A 26,203-nucleotide genomic window follows, 5' to 3' on the forward strand; every position below is an offset into this window, starting at 1 on the left:
ATATAAAATATATACTATACCTAAAATATGCATTCATATATGTAAACTATTATTACAAATCTATCACATTTCAAAATTAACTCATTTTTACAATTGATGATTACTTTTAGAATGTTTTTCTTAGTCAACTTTCCTTACGAATTGTTTTGACTTAGAGGAAGGAAAAAGAGTTTGAAAGAGTTTAGGAACTGGATGTGCAGCAAAAGGAAATTTGAAATCCTCCAGTGTAACCGCCTGATATTCCCAATGAGGAAACAGAAGCTGAGGAGACTCGATGAATACCCTCAGTCTCACAGGCAGTAAAAAGTGGAGCCAGGAGAGAAAAACCAAACAAGCTGATCTTGTTTCTGCCTTACACATTGAGCATCCATCCCAGGCTTGAACATGGATGAGCACCGTTGAAGCACCAGCTTCTTCTGTGATGTATTTTTCTGCCAGTTCCTGTGATATCCTAGGGTAATGGGCCCTGTGTGTCTCCACTAGAGTCTATGGATCAGTCAGATGGATTATCCAGACATGCTTGTGTACATATGCTTTCCTTCAGTTATATAAACATTTTGTGTATGGGACCAAGACTTTTATTTTGGCAAACTTTTATTTATTTTTTACTTCGTTTAAGAGACAGAGAGGCAGAGAGAGAGAGAGAAAGAAAAAGAGAGAAAGAAAGAGAAAGGAAGATTTCATCTACTTTTTCACTCCTCAAATGCCAAAGTCAAAAGCCAAAGAATGCATCCTGACTTCTCCCATAGAGAGTAAGAACCCACATACTGTATCCATCACTCAGAAGGAAGCTGGAACCCACATACTGGATCCATCACTCAGCAGGAAGCTAGATTGGAAGTGGAAATATGGAATAGTCAGGACTTAAACCCAGATATTCTGATATAGGATATGAGATGTGGCAGTTAATCTGGTACCAAACACTCATCCCAAATCAATATTTAAAAAAAAAAAACTTATGATTCCTAAATGCTATTTTTGATTCTACACCCAAAAGTAATTTCATACTAACTCGAAAACACTTTGGAGATTAAGCAAAGGTGATAGTTTGAATTTACTGGATTTCCTTTTCCCCAAATATTTTATTATTATGTTCCATTTACAATTTATATTTTCCACTTATCCACTGTGCTAAAAAAGAAAAATATAAAAAGAGACCAAAGGAGAAAGATATGGAAGAATGACTTTGAAATAGATTTGGTTCAAGAGAGAACAACTAAGAAAATTATCAGTAGCCAGCATTGTTCTGACTGTAGGCAGAAAAATATCTGAAAATACATCATTTCTGTTCAGTTCAGGTTAAGGTATATAATGGAGGAAAAAAGTAATGGGTGAGCCACACATCAAGCAAAAACTGTTTGCAATTAGAAAGTACAGAATGCCCAAAGACTCCACCACAAATGGAAATAGAAATAAGACTAAAGGTAGCACACCACCTAAACTCAAAGACTTTGCAATTTAATTAAGAGATGTAAAACATATGTGCACGGAATAACTTAAAGATAAAAATAAAACATGTCAACAACAACGTAATACAATCTGAATGTTTAAATGCCAAGAAAGCAAATAGCAAAGTGATCAAAATACGATTCCCATTTGAGATGCATTTAAATATGGTTTGTGATATGGTACTTGGCATTGATATGGTGATTAAAAAATAATAGAAATATGAGTGCCAAACAATTTGGGTGTTTGTGCCATAAGGAGAGATGAGCAGATGAATTGACCCCTACACCCTTAATGTATTCACTCTGTGTTATTACATCTTTTTTCTCTCTTCTAAAGAACAGATTTTGTTTTTCAGATTTGGGTTGATGGGGGTAGGGAGGGGACTAAGCAGAAAGTGTAGAGTTTCCTGGAGCCTCCTCTGCTTCTAACATACACACCCACATTCCTCTATCATGATCATCTCACTGTGGCATACTGTACTTTTTTGTGACTGATGAGCAAGTACACAGACATCAATACTGATCAAAGTCCACAATTTCCATTAGGGTTCAACTTTTGTAGAGTATACTCTATGGATTTCAGCAAATGTGTTTCACGTAACCACCATTATAGTATCATGTACTACAGTTTCATTGGCCTCAAGAGCCTATGCTACATTTGTTCATTCTTCCTTTTCTCTGAGAGGCATGGCAACTCTTGATCTTCTGTGTATGCAGAATTTTACCTTTTCAGAATGCCAGGTACTTGGCATGGCACAGTATGTAGCCTTTTTAAAGTGGGCTGCTTCACTTGACACATATTGAAGATTCCCTCATATCTTTTCACAACTTAACAGCTATTTTTAAATTCATATTCATTTGTGTGGATATACTATGGTTGTTTAACTTCAGGGATATCAATGATCTTTTTCAACTTAAAGACAAGATTTAACAAACTTAAAATTTAATTCATTTAACCAGTGCATTTCCAATGAATCAACTATGGTTCTGAGAATACCTATCCTCTCTATATACCTTGAGACTTCTTTTAGGGAACATGATTTTTCTGCATCTTTCATTTCTGTCCTTCAACTTCAGTTAAAGCCCCACATTAAATTTCTTTCTTCTGTTATTTGGTAATGTAAGAGCAATTGATTGTAGAATACATAAAAGATGAACATTGTGAAATTAAGTTGCAAATTTTCAAGTGAAAGTGATTATTATCAAACATCTGTTAAAGGCTGTGTCTTTTTCTTTCCTCTGCAAATACTATAGTCTTTCCAGAATGTAACCCAAATGTGAAATTTTACCTTTTTTCTTGTCTTTGCATGCAGTGTTAAGTATATCGGAAAAGCAGTTCTAAAACCTTTTCAAAAGTGACATGCTAAGCTGTTGTAGATTCTCTAAGTAGAAACAAATGTCACCTGGCATACCTGTGTCTTTCTTTATGACACCAAATAACATTGATAACTGAATTACACTATTAGGAAAAAAAAGACTGCCATGCCAGTTGAAGGGAATTTGCAATGAAAGCCATTTACATGGCCCTGTGATTATGTATACACACTGGTTTTAAGGCAGCACGCAGGAGGCTCTGCCAAGAAAATTTTAAAGTTCAAGCAGAAAAAAATAATCACAGTATCTTGCAGTCGTTTGCTGCTTGCATTTGTTTCCTTAAAATGCACAGCTAAATGCTCTCTACACACAGATACTACATGGTAGGTGGGGTATATCTTATTACTGGGTTATTTTCCAGTACATTTGGCATAGTTAAGGTAAAGTGTATTAACTTTCTCTCAAAATACAGATGAAAACAGAGTTGTAGCGGCTGTGAATGCTTCAGCCATTGTCAGGAAGTTAAGAACTGACAGGAGGCCCAAATAATCAACTCTGCCTGGTGCATAGACCGTGGTTTTCCCCTGGGATATCTGGTCTAATCCGACAATGTATCTGACTGGCATGAATGTAGAATTACTTTCAATAAAGATTTTATTTCAAGCTTGGATGATTTCCCCCAAAACATCTTGTCACTAAGGCAGAGTATATCATAGAATATCTGATTCCCAACCCTCCCTCTCCCCAAGTCAGCTTTTGAGGGGGAAAATACACATTTCAACTCAAGTACTCAACTCAGGTCAATTCGCTGTAAAAATCACATTTTAACATATCTAGCCTGATTAAAGATTTGCTGTGTTAAAGAAATCAGGGAGCTGTCAAGAGCGCTTACCCAAAAGTCTGCAAATGTAAAGAATAAGTAACACATTTGCTCAACTTCAGATCACTTCTCCCTGTAGTAGCCTCCAACGGAGGAGCAGGCGGGACAGATGAGTCTGCAAGCTAACACCCGGCTGCTAGAATATTTGTCTTTTTGCAAGTAAGGAACATTTAAAGGTCACATTTTCCAATAAGTACAAAATTGTTTCCAGGCTATCTGAGAAATATGAATGGTCTGGTCAAGATCATACTAAAATGATCTTTACTCTTTCTGTCCTTCTCTCTCCCCCTCATTTTATTCTCTTCCTTCAAGCTACCACATTAAGTTAGCATGTTCAAGATAGGGTAGCAGCAGGTAACAGTACATTACTCTATTTTGAATTCACTTAAACGTTTCATTTGCTGCTTGCTTACATTATTTCAACCTTGGTGTCATGTTATTTAATTTATGCTTGGTTCATGGAACCTTAAAAATAGCTTCTGTTACCTACAGAGTTTCAGCCCTCACTTACTAAAAGCATACAAACCATGATTTAGCTCTAATGGGATAGCTGTAATTATTTTAACATACAGCAATCATAGCACATAGTTTTACATTCAGAAACCCTTTTATCTCTTTTATACTCAATGACTAGCATAATGTTATATTAAGAAATATGTGCACAATTGAACATTTGCAAATAATGGTATTAAAAATTCTACAAAGGTTTGCAAAAGTCTAGAATGTTCTCTGACTTCATTAGTTGTGTGACTTTGGGGCTGGTCATTTAGTGAAGAAGTCCCCGATCTTGACTGTACACCAAGTTTCTCTGTGAAGTTTCTCGGATACGGAGAGTCCTGATCCCTCACCACAGACAGGCAAATCAGAGGCTCCGAGCACTCCTTTGCTTTTAGCAGCCCTGGCAAGAGGGGGAACCAGTGAATACTAATCACCCTTTCTTTCTTTGCAGACTAATGATGGACAGAGCCAAATGCAATAATATATAAAATAATTAATCTTTTTACAACTTTTATTTAATCCTCAAAGCAGAGGCTGTAATCTCAGCTCTAAAATGGGCACCAGTTCACCTGCCAGCTGCATCACTTTTTAGATCCAACCTTCTGCTAATGGCCTGGGATCATCCCTGATCCAAACATTTGGATCCCTGCTACCCATGTGGAAGACATGAATAAAACTTCTGGCTCCTGCCATATGGCTTCAGCCAGGATCAGCACTAGCCCTTACAGCTATCTGGGGGAGTGAAACAGCAGATGGAAAATAAATCTCTCTCTCTCTCTTTCTTTCTTTTCCTTTCTCCCTCCCTCGCTCACTTATGACTCTAAATAAATAAATCATTATCCTTTTTTGAATTGTTGTAAAATTTTTGCATAGCAATACATGAGATTGATTTGAGCATTAACTTAATTTTTCCAAATAAGAAATTGGAGGGTTAGAAAACCAGTAATGCCCAAGACCACATCATCAATAGACATTGCACAAGAACTCAAGGTTCTGAAATTCCAGATTACATGTCTTTTCTTTAAGCATGATGGAGTCAGTCACACACAAACTTACCCAGGCCTCTGGTCAGGCCAATTGCAACAGATTCTCTGTGGGTGAATCCCAGACATCGATAGGCATTCGATAGCTGATATTAGCATTCTGCTGGATTGAGAATCTCTGCTCTAGAATGATTGAAACAAATGTGGGAAACACCAAGTGCCACAGCTTCAGAATGATGAATTGATACCAGTGTTGCCAATGATAAATTGTGAATTTCAAGTGGAAAAGAATAATTCATGCACATAGAACTGTTTATATCTAGACTCTGGATTTGAATTCAGGTCTATTTTTTCACAAAACAGTTTAGTTTTTACAGGGACTAATCTGATTTCCCCAGATCTCACACCTGTTGTCACAGGTTGGACTTCACACAGTTCAGGATTTCTATTACCCTGATTGAAGGAAAGCAGCAGCAGGGATGGAAAGAAGAAAGGGAAGTCAGACTATGATGTGGGCCGGATGAAATCTGGCTACTGATAGCATCAGTGTCCATCATACATGTTCAATGAACCTGTTAGGCTTGGCCTTTGTCCATGCACTGTGATCAGTCATCAGTCATGGACTGTCTTGTGGCAGGAGGTGGCCCTCTACAGCTAAAGCAATCCACGCAGATGCTGACAGTCTTCTGATAGAACACCTGACAGCTGGACAAATAGTCACTCCTTGAAGATCAACCTGGGCTGTACTTCTCATGTCCAATACAGGCCACTCATATCCATTCTTCATGAATGTTTGTGAAGCAGCTCCCACACAACCCCAGAAATACTCTCCTCCGCAGGAATCCTTTAAAGAGAAAGCTTTCAACAAACGAACTGCAAGCCCTGCAGCTGCAGATGGACCTGAGCTCAGTTTCCTGTTTTCCTCCTTCTCTTTCCAGTTGCCCTCCTGTTAACCCAGCTATGACTTCTGCTAGTCATGGTGGCTGATGGTGTCATAGCCTCGCCCCTCATTCCAGAAGAACCAAAACTCCTATCTATGCTGCCAAAATCCTCAGAGATTTTGTTCTCCATCCTTTAGCCATTCAACTGAGCAACAGAGAACTTGAGAGCCCCATCATCTGAGTGTAGCATGTATTAGCACCTGTCCTCATTTTTTTTTATGTGCAATGACACCCTATTTGATGGTGACAATTAAATCCTACCACCTGGTTTCTATTATTTTAATGTCTGTAAATCTAGTTCTATGATCAGATCTCCTAAAGGTAACCCTCACCTACAGAATAAAAGCCTCTACAATTTAAAACAACCATGTATCCATGGATGTATTAGTGGTGGCTAGAAACAGCCCTGACGTCGTTGCTACTCTCCACAACCTGACACTATTGTTTTTAAATTCCTTAAACATTATACTCAGTCACAAATCCAACATGTCATTCACCATTAAGTGAGAGTTTGAAAAATTGATTTCCACCTTGTGTGAGGACCTGTCTGCATTTCACCTACCACCATTGCAGAACTTTTCCTTGCCAACCAAGCAACAAATGACTCAGCTTCAAATATCCATGTTATGTGAGTGTGAGACTGCTGACTGTATGAATTCTCCAAGAGGGAATACTGAAACAGAATTTGACATGTTGATAACGGGTATTGATAAAGGCTCAACCTCTGTGCAAGGGAGAGAGTAACCAAGGAACTGAGGAGAAGAAAAAATTGAACTATTATATGGATCCCACAAATTTTCATTAGTTCCCTGGGGAGCACTAGAGTACACTGGCCTGCCCTCAGTGAGCCAGAGTTGTGACATTATTATTAGTAAGTGTGGTCAGTCAGCTCCCTTGAGCAACATGACTCATGGCATTAGAGGCAATTTCTAGAGAAGGGAAACAGCTAGAGGTAATGTGCTAACTATATAACTGAACAGGCAGTTCTTCTTTGGAAGGGAATACAAGTTCCACATCCGTGCATCCAAAACAGCTACCATCATCATCAGATTAATAAAGGCAACTTGGAGACTGGGAGCCCTTTTTAAAAAGTCCAGTATAATGCCTGAAAAATCAACATTTCCTCTTGTTTACAGAACTTTCTTCAGCAGGTGATCACAGATGAATGGTGCTGGACAACACAACCATGAGTTAGTCCATCATCCATATTTACTAAGATGGATCCAGTCCTCAGTCACAGTCCAGATGATGAATTCATGTGTATAAAAGCAAAATAAGTTTCTATCTTGGAGTGAAATGTTGTGTACAGTTTAAAAGCATTTGTATTTCTGCAGCTACATTGAAGACTTTAGCTAAGCTAGAATGCAAAAGCCAGATTTTAGATGGCTAGCAAAAAGCATCATTTTGTTTCACTTCAAGCCATGCATAGTATAAGCCAGAGAAAAAAGTATGCTCCACTTGAAATTCCTCTCACAAGTTTTGTGCAAGCTAGGTGTATGTTGGAAACTCAAGTTCACTAGTATAAGGAAGGAAGGAAGGAAAGTCACCATGCACAGTTATGGTTCTTTAAAAGGTCTCCAGAAGTGTTAATTCTTCATTTCTGCCATTGTGTTCTTTTTCTTGCATAGTATATATAAAACTCAGGTATGCAAGGAATGTAGCTATTGTTCCGTAATTAAAACTAATTTTCACTTTCAAGGTCATATTCTAAATGACTTAAATTTAGTTAATTCACATTTTCAGAATTTCTCTGCGATCATATTTAGTTCTGGAAGGCTATGGGTAGGCTAAGCATCCTTTGGCGGGCAGAGAGGACATCTATCCATTCATGTAGCATTTCAATGAATACTGTTTGATCATGCGGTACTTACTGTGAGCTTAACACTAATCTTGGACCAGGGATACTGTACTGAATAAAGCCATATATAGTCCTTATGCTTCAGAAATTAACACTCTATTAAGAGAAAGATGATACAGCAGATTAGTGGGGTAGAAAATATCTGGCTTTTGTCACCACTGCAGGCTGCTCTTTAATCTCTTCTGGTTTTCAGTCATCTTTCTCTACTACTAATCCCAGGGCTAGATCTTAGGCCACCTTTGCCTAGACAGGCTGCGTGACAATTTCTATTTAATTGTTCCTGATATACACCAGACATAGGCCCCTCTAAAATCTTCCTGTATCATTAAATTTTTCCCAAGGACAGGACTGGATCTTTCTGATCTCAGTGTCATCAAACATTTTATCAGCCCAAGAAATGGGTTAGGAAGGACTCAGCATGCAGCTGCTTCAACATGACCTCATCAAAGTCCTAGAACTCCCTGAATCTCTCTTTTCCAGTCCAGAAAATCTTTCTCTATTCTGGCAGCAGAGTAGCCTCATCTCCCTTACCAGTTTGCTACTTAGGCCATGTACTGGCTACAGCCTGAGATCTTTAACAGTTAATCTTTTGCAACTCAAAACACAAATCTTGGCCTTTCACAAGCCTTGTTTGGCAAAAAGCAAAATTGCTTTCTCTGGTTTTCTGCTGTATAATCCCCTCCATGAATGCCACCAACACTGCTACTTGAGAGAGAGGACTGGAGGTACAGGAAGAGTGGGGAAGGAATCTCAGTTATAATGTCTTCTTTAGTCTTAAATGATAAATTGACTTTTCCAGAAAGTCCATTCTCTCATCATTGATCTGAAAACTCACAGGTCATTCAACCTACGATCCAACACAAAAAACTCAAATGGCTTTCCTGTATGTCTCTCCTGACCTCATAGCATTTGTAACAGATGTGTTAGATGGTCTCAGGATCTTAACAATACCTATGCTAAATATTAACCTATAAATCAATACTAAATAGTAGCAGGTAATACGTAAGTGACAATTCATGAGCGAGTTTATGTTGTTCTAATTCATCTATATGTCCTAAGTCCTGATTTTATACAGTCAATGTGAGCTCATTCCTGTTCAGAAGCAATCCTTTCTACTCTTGCAATGCTAATTTTGAATAAAGGTGAAGTTCAGCTCTGGGTCAATGTAATAACTGATTTTGGAAAGGAAAATATACATTTTCTTCCACATCATGCCCCTTTAAATTTGGTTACGTTGGCTTCCCTACATTTTCTTTTCTCCAAACCAAACACCTTCAATTTTTCTGCTCACTTCCTCTTTGGAGAGCATCTGTCTGTCTATTCACCTTGGTGCGTGCCGGTTCCACAAGGTCCTACTTGGCCAGGTCACTTTTGAAAGCATCAAAGACTTATTTGTCTCAGTAAGTAAAACTAAATATGCATGATTCAGATGAAATCAGAATTGCACGTTCATTGTCAGCTATTCAAACAACTGTTAAATAAGCAGTTTTCAGAACATACCCAAAGACATATTGTAGTTCCCCATAGTGGGAAGTGAGATAGTTCGTCTCTTGAATGAAAAAGAAAAATAAAAGCTGTGCTGAGGGTTTCTGACTGTACATACTGACATATTCCTTTCAGATTTTTCTAATTTTCCAAGGTAAATAGTCAGGTTCTGTATTTTCCACTACTATAATTACGTTTACAATTCCATCTGATTTGATTAAGGGTGATTCCATGTTCAGCACTCAATTATTTCATATGAAATATTACTGTCACTACTAGTTTTTAAACTACTTTGTTGGATGAACTCAGGTAGAGAATAATAGCAATCTTTTTTTCTTTCTACCTAAAAGTAATCCCAGCATGTAATATTGCTAAGCCTTCTCCCTTTCATGCCAAGCAGTATTGCTCCATGATGTTGATATCAGCAATGGTTGTTTTATCTGCAGAGCTCAGGAAATAAAAATTAATGCCTCTGTTACTGCTGAGATGGTCTAGTGTGGATGCTCAAACCATTGTGAAGCTTGATGAGAAATGTCTAAGCAAAACTATAGCTGAAATTCTCCATAATTTTGCCAATAGTGCATTTTCATTTTTAATGAAAAACGGATCTTTCCAGATGTTTTTAAAAAAAAACTATATGAATCCAAAGAAAAGGGTAATAAGCATTAGTCAGTTTTCTCTTCCATCTAAACACCCTTCCTGTCCATGGAAATCTGCACTAAGTTGTGAATGAATTGACAGAAGCAACAAAATGTGTTATCCCAGAATTCATGCTGACTCTGGACCAGGACTCTGGTCACCATTAGACTTCAACCTAAAAATATGGGGACCTTAATTATTTGTGGAGGGAGTATCTGCATAGCAGGGTAATAAAGAATTGCCTCTTAATATAGGATCTGCCATGCTACCTATATGACTTCAGATTATTCAGTCCTCCTCAGGTGTACTTTGTTCATCTGAAAAGGTTCATCTGAAAAATTTTCTGGAAAATTTCTGGAAAATAGATGCCTTATTCAACAAGTATTATTGGGGAAATTATCTAGCTTCTGAGAATACAGCAAATTTAGATTGCCATTACATTTGACCTGCTAAAATATGTTTAAGAGGATTTAGATGGTAGTTGAAAATGAAATCTTTTTTTAACTGGTACGAAAATGATATTTATGTGATCTTTTGAAATGGATGCATTTTATAATAATAAACACATTAGAAACTTCAAAACAGGTACCAGATATGACAACATCAAAATCCCAGTAAAATGAAAAAAAGGAAAAATTTGCAAAACATATGCAACAAAAATAATTGAGAATTATGCTTAATACATACAAACTTTAACATACATGTATCTAAAGATGCTCATTGTAGTATTGGCTATAATAGTAGAGAATTGGAAGCAAAATTGTGCCCCATAGCCAGGAAATGGTTAAATAAATTAAGGTATTTCCACATTATGAAATGTAACAACTTTTTTAAAAATGAGGTATTTTTATATGTACTGACTTGGAAAAATGCCCATGATATATGGTTAAGAGGGAAAAAAGAAAATTAGAGCACATTATGTTTTTCTTTATCTCATTCTTTTCAAAAGGAAATAAAATTGTATATATGTAAGCTATTTACTTTGATAGTTCCATATTTTATAATATGTATATATTATAGTGTTATGTGGATAGATACATATAAGAATAGGTAGCTATATAGATACCAGAAAAATCCAGAAACAACACCCATCTGCTATGGTTATTATGAAGGATTGTGGCTAGGAAGCAAGGAAAGTTTTTGTTTTACTCTAGATATTCCTTGTTAGTACATTTGTTCAAATTGTGCATTAGTTTTGGTACACAGTTAAACAAAATGGATTAAAGAATCTAGCCTGAGCTTAAACATTCTCAATAGAAAGGAAAGGGGGAAAAAATACATGGTGACTTGTTTGCTTTTTTAACTTCCTCCCTCAAAAAAATTTTTTAAGATTTTTTTTGAAAGGCAGATTTTACAGAGAAAAAAGAAGAGGTCTTCCATCCACTGGATCACTCCCCAGGTGGCCAAATTGCCAGAGCTGAGCTGAGCTAAAGCTGGGAACCAGGAGCTCCTTGCAGGTCTCCCATGGAGGTGTCCTGTCCCAAGGACCAAGGACATCCTCTGCTGCTTTCCCAGGCCAAAAGCAGGGACTGGAAGAGAAATGAAGGGGAAGTGACATGAACCAGCCCACGTATGGGATGGTTGTAGGCAGAGGATTAGCTTGCTGTGCCACCACACCAGCTCACTTCCTCATTTCTTAACTTCAAAGAATCCTGAACCCAAAAAACAACATACGGCTTTTCTCATGAGGAAAAAAAAAAGATAAAAGCTAACCTCTTTGTCACAGTGCGTTAAGCTGCCACCTGAACCACTGTACTGATTCAAGTCCCAGCTGCTCAGCTTCCAATCATACTGCCTGATAACACGTCCTAAAAGCTACCAACAATGGCTAATATGCTTGGGCCTCTTCCTGCACTGTGAGAAAGCAGATGAATTTGTGGCCTCTTACTGCAGTCTGGGCCATCCCTGGCTATTGAGGGCATTTAGGGAAATGGGCCAGTAGATGGGAGAGACTCTTTCTCTTTTTCAACTCAGTGAACATTAAACTTTTTATATAAAGAATGATACCAAACGATGTTCAAGCTAACAGGACTTATGCCCTGTCCTCCCATCTGGTACCATGTTTTAAGAAACAAACCATCAGTTCCTGATCGGGTTCCAGTTCTCCAGGTGTGGTTCAGAAACAGCTGTGTCTTCGCCACTTGGGGGCCTGTGAGGAGCGCAGGTGCCAAACCTCTCCTCAGACTTGCTGAATCCCAAGTGTGAGGGTAGAGTCCAAAAATCTGTGTTTTAGTAGGCCTTCTAGATGATTTCCATGGTCAGGAAAGTTTGAGAATCATTGCTGTGGTTGTTACATTGCCACTGTTTCATCCTCAGGTTGGGTTTCTCAAGAGCATCCTGTTACCACTTGGAGCTGTTTAATTCTCGAGGACAGGGACGGTTCTCCACATCACAGAGTATTTAGCAGGCATCTCTTACTCCGTCTACTAGAAAGCTGCCAGTAGCAGTTTTCCACCCTACCCAGAGGAATTCAAAAATGTCTCTAGGCAATGCCAAGTCCCTTAGGGAATTAGGAGTGAGGAAGAGTGGGAGACAAAATTGCCTCTAGCTGAGACCCACTGCCTAGAAAAATACTTCAGAATGTACAATAAGAGTATTTGGTCGGAATTTAATTATTCGATCTTGGTTATACTAGGAGGTCAGTGGGCAAAATCCATTCTGTTGCATAAAAGATAATGACCAAATATTATACATTGCAAGTATAAAACATGGGAATGGCTTATGTTGGAAGTAGATGCTAGAGGGCCCAGCGGCGTGGCCTAGCGGCTAAAATCCTTGCCTTGAATGTGCCAGAATCCCATATGGGCACTGGTTCTAATCCTGGCAGCTCCACTTGCCATCCAGCTCCCTGCTTGCGGCCTGGAAAGCAGTCGAGGACAGACCAAATCCTTGAGACTTGTACCAACATGGGAGACCCGGAAAAGGCTCCTGGTTCCTGGCTTCAGATCAGCTCAGCTCAGCTCTGGCTGTTGCGGCTGCTTGGGGAGTGAACCAGCAGATGGAAGATCTGTCCCTCTGTCTCTCCTCCTCTCTGTATATCTGACTTTCCAATAAAAATTAATGAATCTTTAAGAAAAGAAGTAAATGCTAGAGGCAGCACTGTATAGACAACATTTCTCAGGTGCATATGTAGAAAATTATATAAACATCCCTATCGACCAAATGCCAATACTATCATTCTCCTGCTCACAACCTAAGGATGTATTCCTATCCTCCTTTAACTGCCAATTTCTTGCTAAAAATTTCCCTGGTGGCCCCAGGATCTCCCACTTCCTTCACAATTCCTAGCCAGTAGCCAGGCTGTGTTTGTCCCAATTTCTACAATCACCAAGCACAAGTTCACCACTAAGGGCATGCATCTGTTATTCCTTCCTATACTTCCCCCAGGAACATTTACAACTTCGCAGGACTCTGCAGAGAACTCTGTTTCTTTGGCTTCCACGAGTGCTCGCTCTGCTCTCTCCTCTCTGGTGCCTCCCACCGCTCTGCTCATGAGAACTACCTTGGGATTATCAAAACCAGGAGCAGCCAGGCCCCCACCATTGACAGGGAAAAAATATTCACTGAGGATGGAATTCAGTCCATTGGGAGTTTTACAAAACTTCCCAGGATCAGAGAAAGAATCACTTTTCTACTTAGTTTTTCTTGAAATATTTCAGTGTCTGAACATGGATCAGTGTGTTGTGTGCAGGTTGGATGTTACGTGTATCTCTCATCATATTATTCCTTCCCAATATCCAGAATAATACCAACACATAGTAGGTGTTCGGGCCAGCACCATAGCATGACAGGTTAATCTTCCACGTGTCAGCAACAGCATCCTAAATAGCACGGGTTCCTGTCCCAGCTGCTCCACTTCCAATCCAACTCCCTGCTTATGAATTGGGAAAGCATTATATGATGGCCCAAGTCCTTGGGACCCGGATCCCATGTGGGAGATCCAGAAAAGACGCTCTAGGCTGCCTGCCTCATGTCAGATCTACTCTGGCCATGGTGGTCTTTTGGGGAGAGACCAGAGGATAGAAGATCTAGGTATGTTTGTGTGTATGTGTGTCTTTGTCTCTAAGCCCTGCCTTTTAAATCAAAATAAATAAATTAAAAAAAAAAAACAGTGTAGCTACCTAAATAAATACTTATTTAGGATTTAGGTACAAATGGCTTTTTAAAAAATAAGCATTTTTATGCTCTTTCAAACTTTTCAAGTTTTTTGCTATATAACATGTTATTTTATAAGAAGAAACATTTTGATTTTTAGCTCTGCTTCAGACTTGTGCTAAGCATAAAACACAGTTATTAGCAAACAAAGATCTTCAGCAAATAGTAATCGCAGTTATTGTTCCTTTTTTTCTTTTTTTTGGCATTTACTATGTCAAAGACCTGCCTGCGAGTTTCCATTTTATCTTCAGTTGTCACCACACAAGATATGTAATCCAACCAGAAATATGTCACTCATTGAAGCGTACAAGCCCTGCCTGGTTTTCGTGTTTACCTTTCAGTCCTCGTGTGTTATTAGATATTCTGAATATTACTTTAAAGATACTTTACTATATCTCACATGTCTCATCAATAAAAATTCAAAACAAGAAATTGGTTGAAAATCATTCAATCTTCCACAGTGAAATTGGTACAAAGAAGCTGAATGAATGCCAAACATCAGGCCATGCTAGCTATCAATATGAAACTGCCATATAAAGCTGCTTTTCTCTTATGTGCTTGGAGAGGATTGTATACACGGGGCTTTACAGATTTTTTTAAAAAGCACATGTGTCAGAATATGGTGGTGATTCCCATTTAAGATGATAATCATCAACTTATTCTGGAAAACAACAATGATATGCTGTTAAAATACAAATTTAAAGATTTTTTTACAGCGTGTAAGCCAACTAATTTGTACATTTACAGAAAGATGACTGTAAAGGAGAAAGTGGGATTTCTGCGACAGCCCCAATCTTTAAAAACCACCAATGTAGATAGCAGTATAGCTTGTGCAAACTGAGGGTAGGGAAGCATATGTTTAACGTGGCTTTCCCACACTCCGCCCCTCCGCCCCCCAAATAGTTATAGCACATAGGAAACATAAATTGAACATATTGAAAATGTATTTTATTTTTAACAGACTCTCAGTTAAATGGTCAAAGTCACAATTAACATTTCACATGCAGTGGGTGAGCTATATTCTGCAAGCCATGTGTCACCTGATGGCCGGGCTGCATTTATCACCACACTCTCCCCGTTCAAACAAACCATCCTAGAGTTACATGTGTTGGAAAATCACAGCACACCACAGACAGGCAGGGAACTGTTCTAACACACCTCCATAACTGGAAAGAAGTCCTGCAGGCAATTATGTGCCTTTCAACATCTTCTGCAAGTCACTATGGTAACAGCAAAGCACCAACTTGAAAGGAGGTTTGCATCTACATATCTATTTGGAGTTGGACTATTATTAAATCCTTTGGTCTTCTTAATTCAGCATTAGTGTTTAGTTTTCCAGTAATGATCTCCTTCCGTTTCAGTCATTTGTCTGTAATTTTACACAACTAAGAAATTTCTTTAACAACTTAGCTCACTTTTGGAAAAACTTACCAAGTATAAAGTTTTTTTAAGAGGATTTTTTTTGTCCAGTGTCCAACCTCTGTACCACTGGATTATAGATTGTTTTTAAAATAATCTTAAATTGATGGATCATTGCTCCTTGCATTTAAGCCTGACAAAGAGTAGCTCTGGCATTTCCTCTTCTTTTCATACTGTAAACTATGTATCGCTTTTTGGCTCTTTCCAGAGAAATGTATTCCTACTTGTCCCAAGGTTTTATAAACTTAAATTCTATGTAGCTGTATGTGAATTTCCTTTGCAATAGCTACCAAAAGTTATTTAATGAACAAATTCATTAAATTATTATGTATTTTTACAGACTGTTATAAACTAAACAATATTAATAAATAGCCTTTTTCCCTAGAGTTGAAGCTTAGGGTATTTTTTTCCTATTAGTCAAGCTTTCATAGGTACTAAACTTGGAGCTCTTCATGTTGCTTAGACTCAGATATCTTTGCTGTAATGATTCCTTGGTAGTAAATTAATGGCGAGTAAACAGACCTCAAGAGGAATTTCCAAATATTGATATAAGATCTCAATGTTTTTACGCCTCCTTACCCACCCATCAATTCACTATGTTAAGGTCTCAATCATGTCTTTACCCTTACCATTCACATTCAGATTTGTTCTTTTACCTTTTGGCTTTCACCTTTTCATAAAAGTGGGGGGAAACAGTTCATTTTCTTACACTTGCTTGCTGAAAACAGCTTAACCTGTCACTCAGAATTTACAACACTGTCCTGAAATGTAAGGGCCTAATGAAACCTAAGCTCTCCTGGAGAAGGGGAACTGGCCAGGAATGACCACAGTGTGACTTCCTTTGAGTTAGGTGCTGCAGAATTGTGGAGCTAGTGGCCCATCAAGAGCTGAGAACCATATCATGTCAAGGCCTACATGCAGTAGGTCTTTAGTAAAACACAATAGAGTAGCATTTTCTGAAACACACCTCCCTGTGCCCCACGGGACAAAGAATCTATAGTTGCAAATCAAAGGCACAAGTTAGTGAAAAATGAGGAGGAGTGTTTTATGCTGGACTGTCCAGTGCCTTTACTGTAGTTTGATGTAGTGTGAATTTTCAATAATAAGTGGCACACAAGTTTCTTCAAACTTAATACTTTGGACTACCATTTTCATGAAGCATCACATAAACAGTCTCTTCAGCAGCAACTTTAGGGAAAGCTACATAGTAAAAATGTATAAGGTTTCTACATCTGTTTCTCTCCTGCAAAGATACAACTCTTTTAACCTAAGTTACTGGAGATATGACTTGTTTGTTCTAAGCTTGTGCCTTGCACACCGGGTAAATAGTCATGCCCATTCAGGATATTACAAGGATGCTTCGTAACATTCTTGGAAATGTTGAATTAAAAAAATAAGTTTATTTTGGTATGAAAAGTTCCAAAGTCCATGTATAACTTTTTGGTTGCTTGGTTTTTTTCCTAAAACCAATTCTCAGGCACTTTCCAAGAGTCTCACGTATTTCTTTCAGTACCTTATGTTTCTCTTCTACATTTGTTTTAGTAGTTGAAGTTTTCAGAAATAACACACTAGCAGTGCCCAGCTGGACTTCACAGAGAGAGTGGAAGTTAGAATATCTATGGATGTGAAGTTAAACAAGAGAGAGACATAATTTTTGTATTTTGAAATTTTGGCTGACTCTAGTTTCTGTTTTAAAAACATATGGGTGCTGGTTCTAATCCCGGTGGCCCCACTTCCCATCCAACTCCCTGCCGGTGGCCCGGGAAAGCAGTCGAGGACGGCCCAAAGCTTTGGGATCCTGCACCCGCGCAGGAGGACCTGGAGGAAGTTCCTGGCTCCTGGCTTCAAATCGGCACAGCATCGGCCATTGTAGTCACTTGGGGAGTGAATCATTGGATGGAAGATCTTCCTCTCTGTCTCTCCTCTTCTCTGTGTATCTGATTTTGCAATAAAAATAAAATAAATCTTGCAAAAATATTAAAAATATTTATTTACTTAGTAGAAAAAGTGAGTGAGACAGAGTCAGGAAGAGAAAAAGAGAAGTGATACCATCCATCTATCTGCTGGTTCACTCCCCAAGAGGCTCAACAGCCGTGGCTCGGCTGGGCAGTAAAGCCAAGAGCTGAGAGCTTCACCCAAGTGCGTGTTTCAGGAGCCCAAGGCCAAGCGGCACCTTCTACTGCTTTCCCCAATGTATTAGCCGAGAGCTGGATGGGAAGTAGAGCATCCAGGACTCAAACCAATGCCATATGGGTCTCTTGCACTAACAGCTTAACTTATGGCACCATAATGTTGGCTCCATCCCTGTATAGATTCTAAGTCAACTATTTAACTAAACATTATTCTAGTAAAGTTAGAAATAGTGGAGTTTATATTCAAATACCATCATTTATAATAGCCTTAATGTATTCTCAGACACGTCCAAATTTGGACACCTTCTTTGCTGGAAATATCTATCTCCACTATCTATTATAAATATAAATAATATGAAAATGTGTTTACCTTTGGACATGAACCATGCGGTTAGAGCACAATGACTTTTACTCAAAACTGTATTTATTCTGAGCATCTTTTCAAATTTAAAGATGGATAAATGTCTCAACACATTGGTTACTCTTTGGTTGACAGTCAGAAAACAAATTGTCAGTGTATTCACACACACACATGCAGAGATACACATAGGGACACATAACCAAAAATAAGCAAAACTGCTTATTTTCTGTATGGTGTTATGTACATTGTATTAACTTTGTTAATTACATTTTTTAAAAAGTTACAAGTGACTTGATTTTGCTAACTTGGGAAAAAGTTCAAGGTTTTAAGACATTTAACTAGTGGTAATGCAAATATAACAAGAATAGAAAACTGTGTTATTTCAAAAACTGTGCTTTGACAAGATTATTTTAAAACGCTTATAAAATTTGAGTTTAAAAAAATCAAATGGAATTTGTAGATATGGCCATAATGAATAAAAACTTGAGGGACAATAATTTTTCCATGTTTCACCTGCCCAAAAAATGAACACACATTTCTTCATACAAAACTTAAAAATAATGCAATTAACAGAAAACCATTGTAAGAATTGCCATCCATGGCTCAGTGGCCAAGAACTAGAAATCTTCCCCAGGGTGTGACTTGGACACAGCTCCAGCCTCTTGCTCTTCCTCCTATCTAAACTCAGTCTGTTTCTTCCTCTAACTCTGAACCTGCTTTAATTTTTAAGACCAGCCTTTGATCGTACAGGAAAAACACAAGCTGAGAGGGCCAAAGAGTATAAGCCTAGCCCCATGTCAGCCTCCTTGCTCTTGCCTCGTGGCCTGAGTCCTGTTTGATGGATCTTTCGGGGCCCTCTGTGGAGTTGAGATCTGCCTCCACCACCTGGGCTGCTCTGGTGCTGTAGGCCTCTTCACAGTGAGCTTCCAAGAGCACAGCTGCTGTCCCCAGGAATCAGCTCTCCATCCTCCCATGATGTCTAGCTTCAGCCGTGTGGCATTGCTTCAGTTTTGGCTTCCAGTTATCTTAAATTTTATTGTCCCTGCCACTGACTGAAAGTATAACCATAATTAAATAAGCAAATAGATCTAGAACCTTCAGTTTATTTTCACATAGTAACATTCCCCTTTCTGGTACCCTAGATCCCAAGTCCCAGTTTTCTTCTATGACTCTACTGACCAAGATACCCTGCCTAAGTCGTGGACCATCTTTCCATTGCTCCTGAGTTATGAACTTGACCTTTTGCCTGACCTATGATGTGTTAGTCCTGTTGAGTCCTGTCCTCTGTTAGATGAATCTTCCTGATTGGGCTTTTATATTCTCAACAGGAAATTTACTAAAGCAACTCTAATAGGTACTCAACAGATTTGTTATATTATTGTTTTTCCTTTGCTTTTAGCAAATTCTGTTTTATTTTACAATCAGTGGAATGAATGGATGACTTGGTATCATAAAAGGATATCAATTTAAACCTAAAAGAGAAGAAAATTTCCTTTCCTTAATACAGAATCCTACTAATGGTTTTTGTAGTATGTATTTCTTGGAAAACCTCAAGAGAGGTTTTAAACTAAGGTGAATTTGGAAAGGAAAGCCAAAATCTATTCCATCTGCCCTCCTTCAAGTGGATGGACACGTAAATCATTGTGCAGGCTTTTAGTAAATGAAGTAGCAAAGTGACATGGCTTCTTATATTCTGAGGAAATCTCTAAATTTGAAATTTCAGGTAACTCTCTGGTACTCTAAAATACTAGACACCCTTCTGGAAACATAGCCATGTCATCCATTTAAGCAAAAGGAGAAATGGGATGCAGAATATCGTGAATATTCGTCCAAATTCTGCAATTGCTTTGTCCAGGATCAATATACTATAACCCAGGTTGTCAATTATAGATTTACAGTGAGGAAGGCAAATTCAGATTCTCTTATAATGAACCTTAAACCTAGAATGAAAAGCCACTGTAGTTAGCCCAGGAGTCACAAAAGTTACTCTCGAAATGACTTTTCCATAGTAGAGAAACCAGCCAACCTGAGTTTGAGCCTCAGCTTTTTGCAGCATCAGCCACTTCATTATGCAGCAAAACAGGCTTCATAATAAAAGCTATTTCATGGCATTGATGACCAAATGAGACAATACAAGTGCTATAGGCAGGTGCTAGCCAGCACATATACGGCTTTGGTCCTCCCCAGTCTGTTTCAGCAATGGGCTTTTGTGAAGACACAGAGGTGAACCGAGTTTTCTTGCCCCTGCTGTGTAGACACAAGCAGGCCAGAGTTACTAACACCTAACCAACTCATCCATGTCCCAGGCTGAGGCTGGAGGCCACAGAATTAAAGGTCTCATAATAAAATATTGGCTGGTCTTGTTATATTCTCTGTACAGAGTTCCCTGGATGTTTGGTGGAATGTTTAGTGGATATTTAGTGGAATGATTGTTACACCCTGCTGTTCTATATGCTATCCTTTCTTTCTTTCTTTTATTTTTTCTTCTTTTTTCCTTGGAGATTTTCTTATTTTTGTTTAAAAGTCAGGTTCACGGAGAGAAAGAGAAAAATCTTCCACCTGCCAGTTCACACTCCAGATGACCTCAACAGCCAGAGCTAGGCTGGTCCAAAGCGAGGGTCCTGGAGATTCTTTCATGTTTTCTGTGAGGGTACAATGGTCCAAAACGTGGACCATCTTTCTCTGCTTTCTCAGGCACATCAGCAGGGAGTTGGTTGAGAAGTGGAGCATCTGAGACTGGAACAGGAGCCCATATGGGATTTAACCTACTACTCCACAGCACAGGTCCCTAACTTATTTTCTTCATACCAATAAAACCTCCTTCTACTAAATTTTAAACCAAATACACTTCATTGTAAGAACAAGCTTATTTTTTAAGTCCAAATTTTGAAGATGAATTTGATTTTCTTTCTTTAGGGGTTCATTGCTAAAGGAGAAAAAGCATTACTGTTGATAGAATCACATCGTAAAAGTTCATTTCTATTCCAGCTCTCCATACTGTCCTCACTCAAGCAAGCATTTCTTTATTCCAATAGGACTCTTTCCTGTGTGAATGCTACAGGATTCTGTATTTTATTGAGGCGTGAGCTAAATTGGCTGCCCAAATGAATGAAGACATTAGTATTTTGCCATATACCTAAATGTCTTAGAACTACCTCCTCACAAAAAAACATATTCCAGTTAGCATTTGCCAAGAACATTAACATTAATCACTAAAAAAACCTAGTGTTTCAGCAGTTCATATGTCTACCTTCCATATTAACTATATATACAATGTACTATTTATTTTGTTTGGATATATACATATATATATATATACATACATTTATTGATTGCTTTTATTTATCTCAAGATTTATTTATCTTGATTTATTTAGCTTAAGATTTATTTATTTTTATTGGAAAGTCAGATATACAGAGAGAGGGGGAGACAGAGAAGATCTTCCATCCTTTGATTCACTCCCCAAGTGGCCTCAATGACCAGAGCTGAGCCAATCCAAAGCCAGGAGCCAGAGGCCTCTTCCAGGTCTCCCAGGTGGTTATAGGGTCCCAAGGCCTTGGGTTGTCTTTCACTGCTTTCCCAGGCCATAATCAGGGAGCTGAGATAGAAGTGAAGCAGCTGGAATATGAACTAGTAGCCATACGGGATCCCAATGCATGCAAGGTGAGGACTGCGCCAGACCCACAAAGATTAGTTTTATCAGATAGTTATTTCTCTGAAGCCAGAAAAGTTTTATAATTTTGGCATAGCCACAATTTCACTTCAAACACCAATTACATTATTTTTCACTGTCTCTTTTCACAGGATAGTGGCCAAAGCTTCCAAGAACCTCATGTCCACACAAAGCTTGGGGATTGTGTTTGGACCCACCCTTCTGAGAGCTGAAAATGACAGTGGGAACATGGCAGTGCACATGGTGTACCAAAACCAGATAGCTGAGCTCATGCTGAGTGAGTACAGTAAGATCTTCGGCTCAGGAGAAGACTGACAGACATGACAAGCTCCGGAGTATGTTCACATCTGTCTTGATGCCTAATATTTTTACTTTTCTGTAAACATATCTCTGAAATATTTTTTCCTTTCAAGTGACAGATGCCTCACTTTGTGAAAACTTAATCATGATTTTGTGCTTAAGTTCAAAACATGTGAATAAAATAATTGACAATGTTTGCCTATATATGTTCTGCATTCACCCCTTCAACACTGCTCCTGCTAGCACTTAAGGAGCTCATCACACTATTGAACAACACATAGAGTATGCACGCGTCCGGAACACACTTTCAGCGATCTCTCTGAGCCTCAGAAGGGTTGACTGGGTGTGTGCAGGCGGGGGAGTGACGTAGAGGGTGTGTTCCAGGGTGTGGCTGTGGACACACAGCTGTGCTGTTGCAGAAGCTGTGCTGTTTCTGAGTTATCTCCATATTCCTAGGTCTGTGCAGGTGGAAGCGAAAAAGTTAGGAAGCCGAAGCTGGTTGTTTTAAAACAGAATGAAGAAATCAGGTTCTCAACCAAAACAAATATATTTCATATCCCAAGAATGTTCGGGCACATATAAATACAATCCAGCTATCCTCGATGCTACATGGGGAAATTTATAAGCACAACATTTGAAATGTTGTTTTTCTGAAGCAAAATGACAGTTCAAAGCACTTACTACTGGAATTTTTATAAATATTATTTGTGGTCCCATAAACATACTTTCTTTGTTTAAATGCCTAACTTTTCACATTTTTCTTTATTTGTGAGAGAGAGAGAGAGAATGAAACCCAGACCACTTGCAGTGGTCAGGACAGGGCTGGGGCTGAAACCAGGAGCTGGGGACCCAACCCAGGTACTCTGATGCGAGAATAGGCATCTTAACAGCTAGATTAGACACTTGCCTCAACATGCTGCCTTAGAAGTTGGGAATAAAATTCATGTCCTATAATTTTGATTTTCATATTACATACAAATTGCATGAGTGCTTGTTTTTAATACCAGTGTCCATTTTGAATCTTCATCAAACTGTATATTTTCAGTTTTCCTGTTATGTCATTTATGTAGAATTTTTAGTATGCTTCTGAGGATGCTTTATTGGTGGTTCCATGAAATCCATCTAGAAGGAACTTATTATTATTATTATTATTAAAGATTTATTTATTTTTATTGGAAAGGCAGATATATAGAGAGGAGATGAGACAGAGAGGAAGATCTTCCATCCAGTGATTCACTTCCCCAAGTGACCGCAACAGCTGGAGCTGAGCCAATCCGAAGCCAGGAGCCAGGAACTTCTTCCAGGTCTCCTGCGCGGGTGCAGGGTCCTTGACTGCTTTCCTGGGCCACAAGTAGAGACCTGGATGGAAAGCGGGGCCGCCAGGATTAGAACCGGCGCCCATATGGGATGTCAATGCATGCAAGGTGAGGATTTTAACCACTACGCTATCGTGCCAGGCCCTGGAAAGAACTTTTTTAAAAAGGTTTTCTTTCTTTCAGATGCCCTAGGAATTAGTTGACTAGACCTGGATGGCTTTATCCATTTGATGGTTAGTTTCAGTTATCATGGATAAACAAAGGGGCAACTGTTGAAAAGTATGCTCTAACTGAACGTAGCTAAGACCCAGTCTTGTGAACACATTCTGCTTATAAAAATGTAGACTTAACGTTTGACAGCTTTTTAAATGAAATTTAAAGGGAATAAATAAAACTAATCCACTGTGATAAGGAGTAAGTCTAGCTATCAATTTGCTCATAAAGTGAAAAATAAAGCATGTAAATAAAACATGTGAAACATGGATCAAAGAGCAAACACTCAGAGCAATAATAGGCTGAGGAGCACAGACAATGTGCATAGAGGGGGATGTCCAGGAGAGGCAAGAGCCTGTCAGTGAGCTCCCCCGATGGGCACACAGCTCTGCCACCACAGAGCTGCCTGTGGAAGAAGAGGGATCCTATTCCCCTCTTCAATGTCTTCGCTTTAGCTAGGATACCAATAAATGGGTTTGTGGCTAACAACAGAGAAGCAACCACAATAAATGCTGCAGTGTGGTTTCATCAAGTGGGATGTATACACATACCACAAAGCCAAGAAAAGTCACATGAGACAGAACCCCATGATCAAAAGTTACCAGTAACGGTGAGCTTTAAATACTGCTAGCTTTAAGCTATTCTTATTTGTAAAATTGTAATTAGACCTTTCAGAAAAACATAGCGACATGAAACAAGAGTTTCTGGCATTCTGTTTCAAGTTCTCCTCATTTCCATGACATTCTCAATTAGGTCTTCCCTCAAGATTTTAATTACTTCTCTTTTTGAAGGGATGAAGAGTAGATATTATAAATCTAGCATGAAAATCTTATCCCTCCACAAAACCATCTTTAAAGTTATTCTGGAAGCATCAGAGAGAAGCAACACTGAAAGCCAGAGAGACGTGGCACTACCTGCTCTGAGCAGGGACTTGCAGCCCCTTGCCTGTGCTGCTTTCCAGATCTATAATCTTCAAAAGCATCAGCTTCTTCATTTCCAATCTGATGGGATTTAGCCTGATTCAAACCCCAGCTGTGGCTTGTTCCTGCCTGCTAAGGGCATTTAATCAGAGAATGTGTTTCCTCTCTGGGGAAAGGCCATGGCAAGGTGCTGAGCCAAAGTGCCCATCATACGGCCTGACTTGCACATACTCAAAGCATAAGGAGAGTAACACCAACTGGACATTAAATGGTATAACATCCAAAAGCAGAAGTGATTATCCTGTCATTGCTCCAAGTTTTAAAGCTGAGATTGTCACATATACTGGCTTGACTCACTACAAAGTTAGATTTATAAGTTGATCAATATTCTCCATCCAGAAGTCATAATGTAACAGTAAGAATTTCTTAAACACCTACTCTTAACCTGACTTCATTCTACGCATTAGTGATATGAATCCTCCCTTTGATAGTTTCAGAGCCAACAAGAAAGACAATCAGCTGAGGATTAATTACTGTGTGGTACAAAATCAAAACCCTTGACCATTTTGGTAATTGTGTGACTCCAGGACTGATCACCTATATACAGAGATGTATTTTTAATGAACAGATAAGCAGAAACTATTACAGAGGTATTAACAAAGTTCACTGTTCAATAAAAGATCAAATAAATTGTAACAGGATGAATGAAGAGAGGCTCCCCTGGGGAGCAACCTTATCAAGGTGATCTTGACCAGTGGACAAGATTTACCAAAGAAAACAGCAGAAGCTGGACAAGAAAGTCAACATGCATGCATATTGTGAAAGATCAGACACTTTCAAAGGAAAGTGAAAAGTTGGTAGTTAGAAGACGCCTGAAATTTAGGAATACATACGAGAAGATGCTGAGTTAGAACAAATGCTATGATCAAATATTCTTTCTCCTGTAGATAATAGGGATCAAGTAGAAGTAGCACAATAAGAAAGCCAGAGAGATAACTTATTTCTTATGAAAGGAATGTCTAAATTCACAATTAATAGCAAATACTTTGAAAACATTCATGATTTATTTTTTCTTTTAAGATTTATTTATTTTAATTGGGAAGTCAGATCTACAGAGAAAAGGAGAAAGAGAGGGAAAGATCTTCCATCCATTGGTTCTCTCCCCAAATGGCCAGAGCTGAGCCCATCTGAAGCCAGGAGCCAGAGCTTCTTCCAAGTCTACCATGTGGGTACAGGGTCCTAAGGCCTTGGGCTGTCTTCTACTGCTTTCTCAGGCCACAAGCAGGGAGCTGGAAGGGAAGTGGAGCAGCCGGGATATGAACCGGTGGTCATATGGGATCCTGGTACATACAAGGTGAGGACTTTCGCCACTAGGCTACCAGGCTGGGTTCAAGAGTCATGTTTTCTAAAGAATATGTGTGCACACCTCTTTGCATAAGTGACTAATTTTTAACAGTTTTTTTTAAAGAATCAAATATATTCTTTGAAGGTATTTCTATTCTAGGATGAAGAAACACATTAAGAAATTATAATGTAGGCTATAGGATGGAAACAGGAATCTGAAATTGTCTTTCTAGAATGCCAGATTGCTTCCTTTAAGCCATTTTAGCCTGGCATTACATCCCCAAGATGTAAAGAAGAAATTGACCCTCTTGCCTACTGACACAA

The 26,203-nt window shown here is 38.8% G+C and overlaps 1 protein-coding gene across 5 annotated transcripts in view; it reads left to right on the forward strand.

Annotated features, from left to right (window-relative positions):
- ARHGAP15 (Rho GTPase activating protein 15) overlaps positions 1–25,564 on the forward strand; it is a 616,474-nt gene extending 590,910 nt beyond the window's left edge. For 4 of the 5 annotated variants that reach the window (XM_040971526.1, XM_040971524.1, XM_040971525.1 and 1 more), the window contains exon 14: positions 21,918–22,279. In XM_040971526.1, the coding sequence (XP_040827460.1) occupies positions 21,918–22,101 (184 nt within the window). In that variant the 3' untranslated portion in view covers positions 22,102–22,279. Of the gene's footprint in view, positions 1–21,917; positions 22,280–24,576 lie in introns of those variants that run through there. The other variant, XM_040971527.1, reaches the window with a different exon arrangement.
- Positions 25,565–26,203: the final 639 nt, after the last annotated feature.

Source organism: Ochotona curzoniae, unplaced genomic scaffold (genome assembly GCF_017591425.1).
Source record: "Ochotona curzoniae isolate NIBS_2020 unplaced genomic scaffold, NIBS_Ocur_1.0 contig_2210, whole genome shotgun sequence".
In the NCBI taxonomy this organism is placed as follows: domain Eukaryota; kingdom Metazoa; phylum Chordata; class Mammalia; order Lagomorpha; family Ochotonidae; genus Ochotona; species Ochotona curzoniae.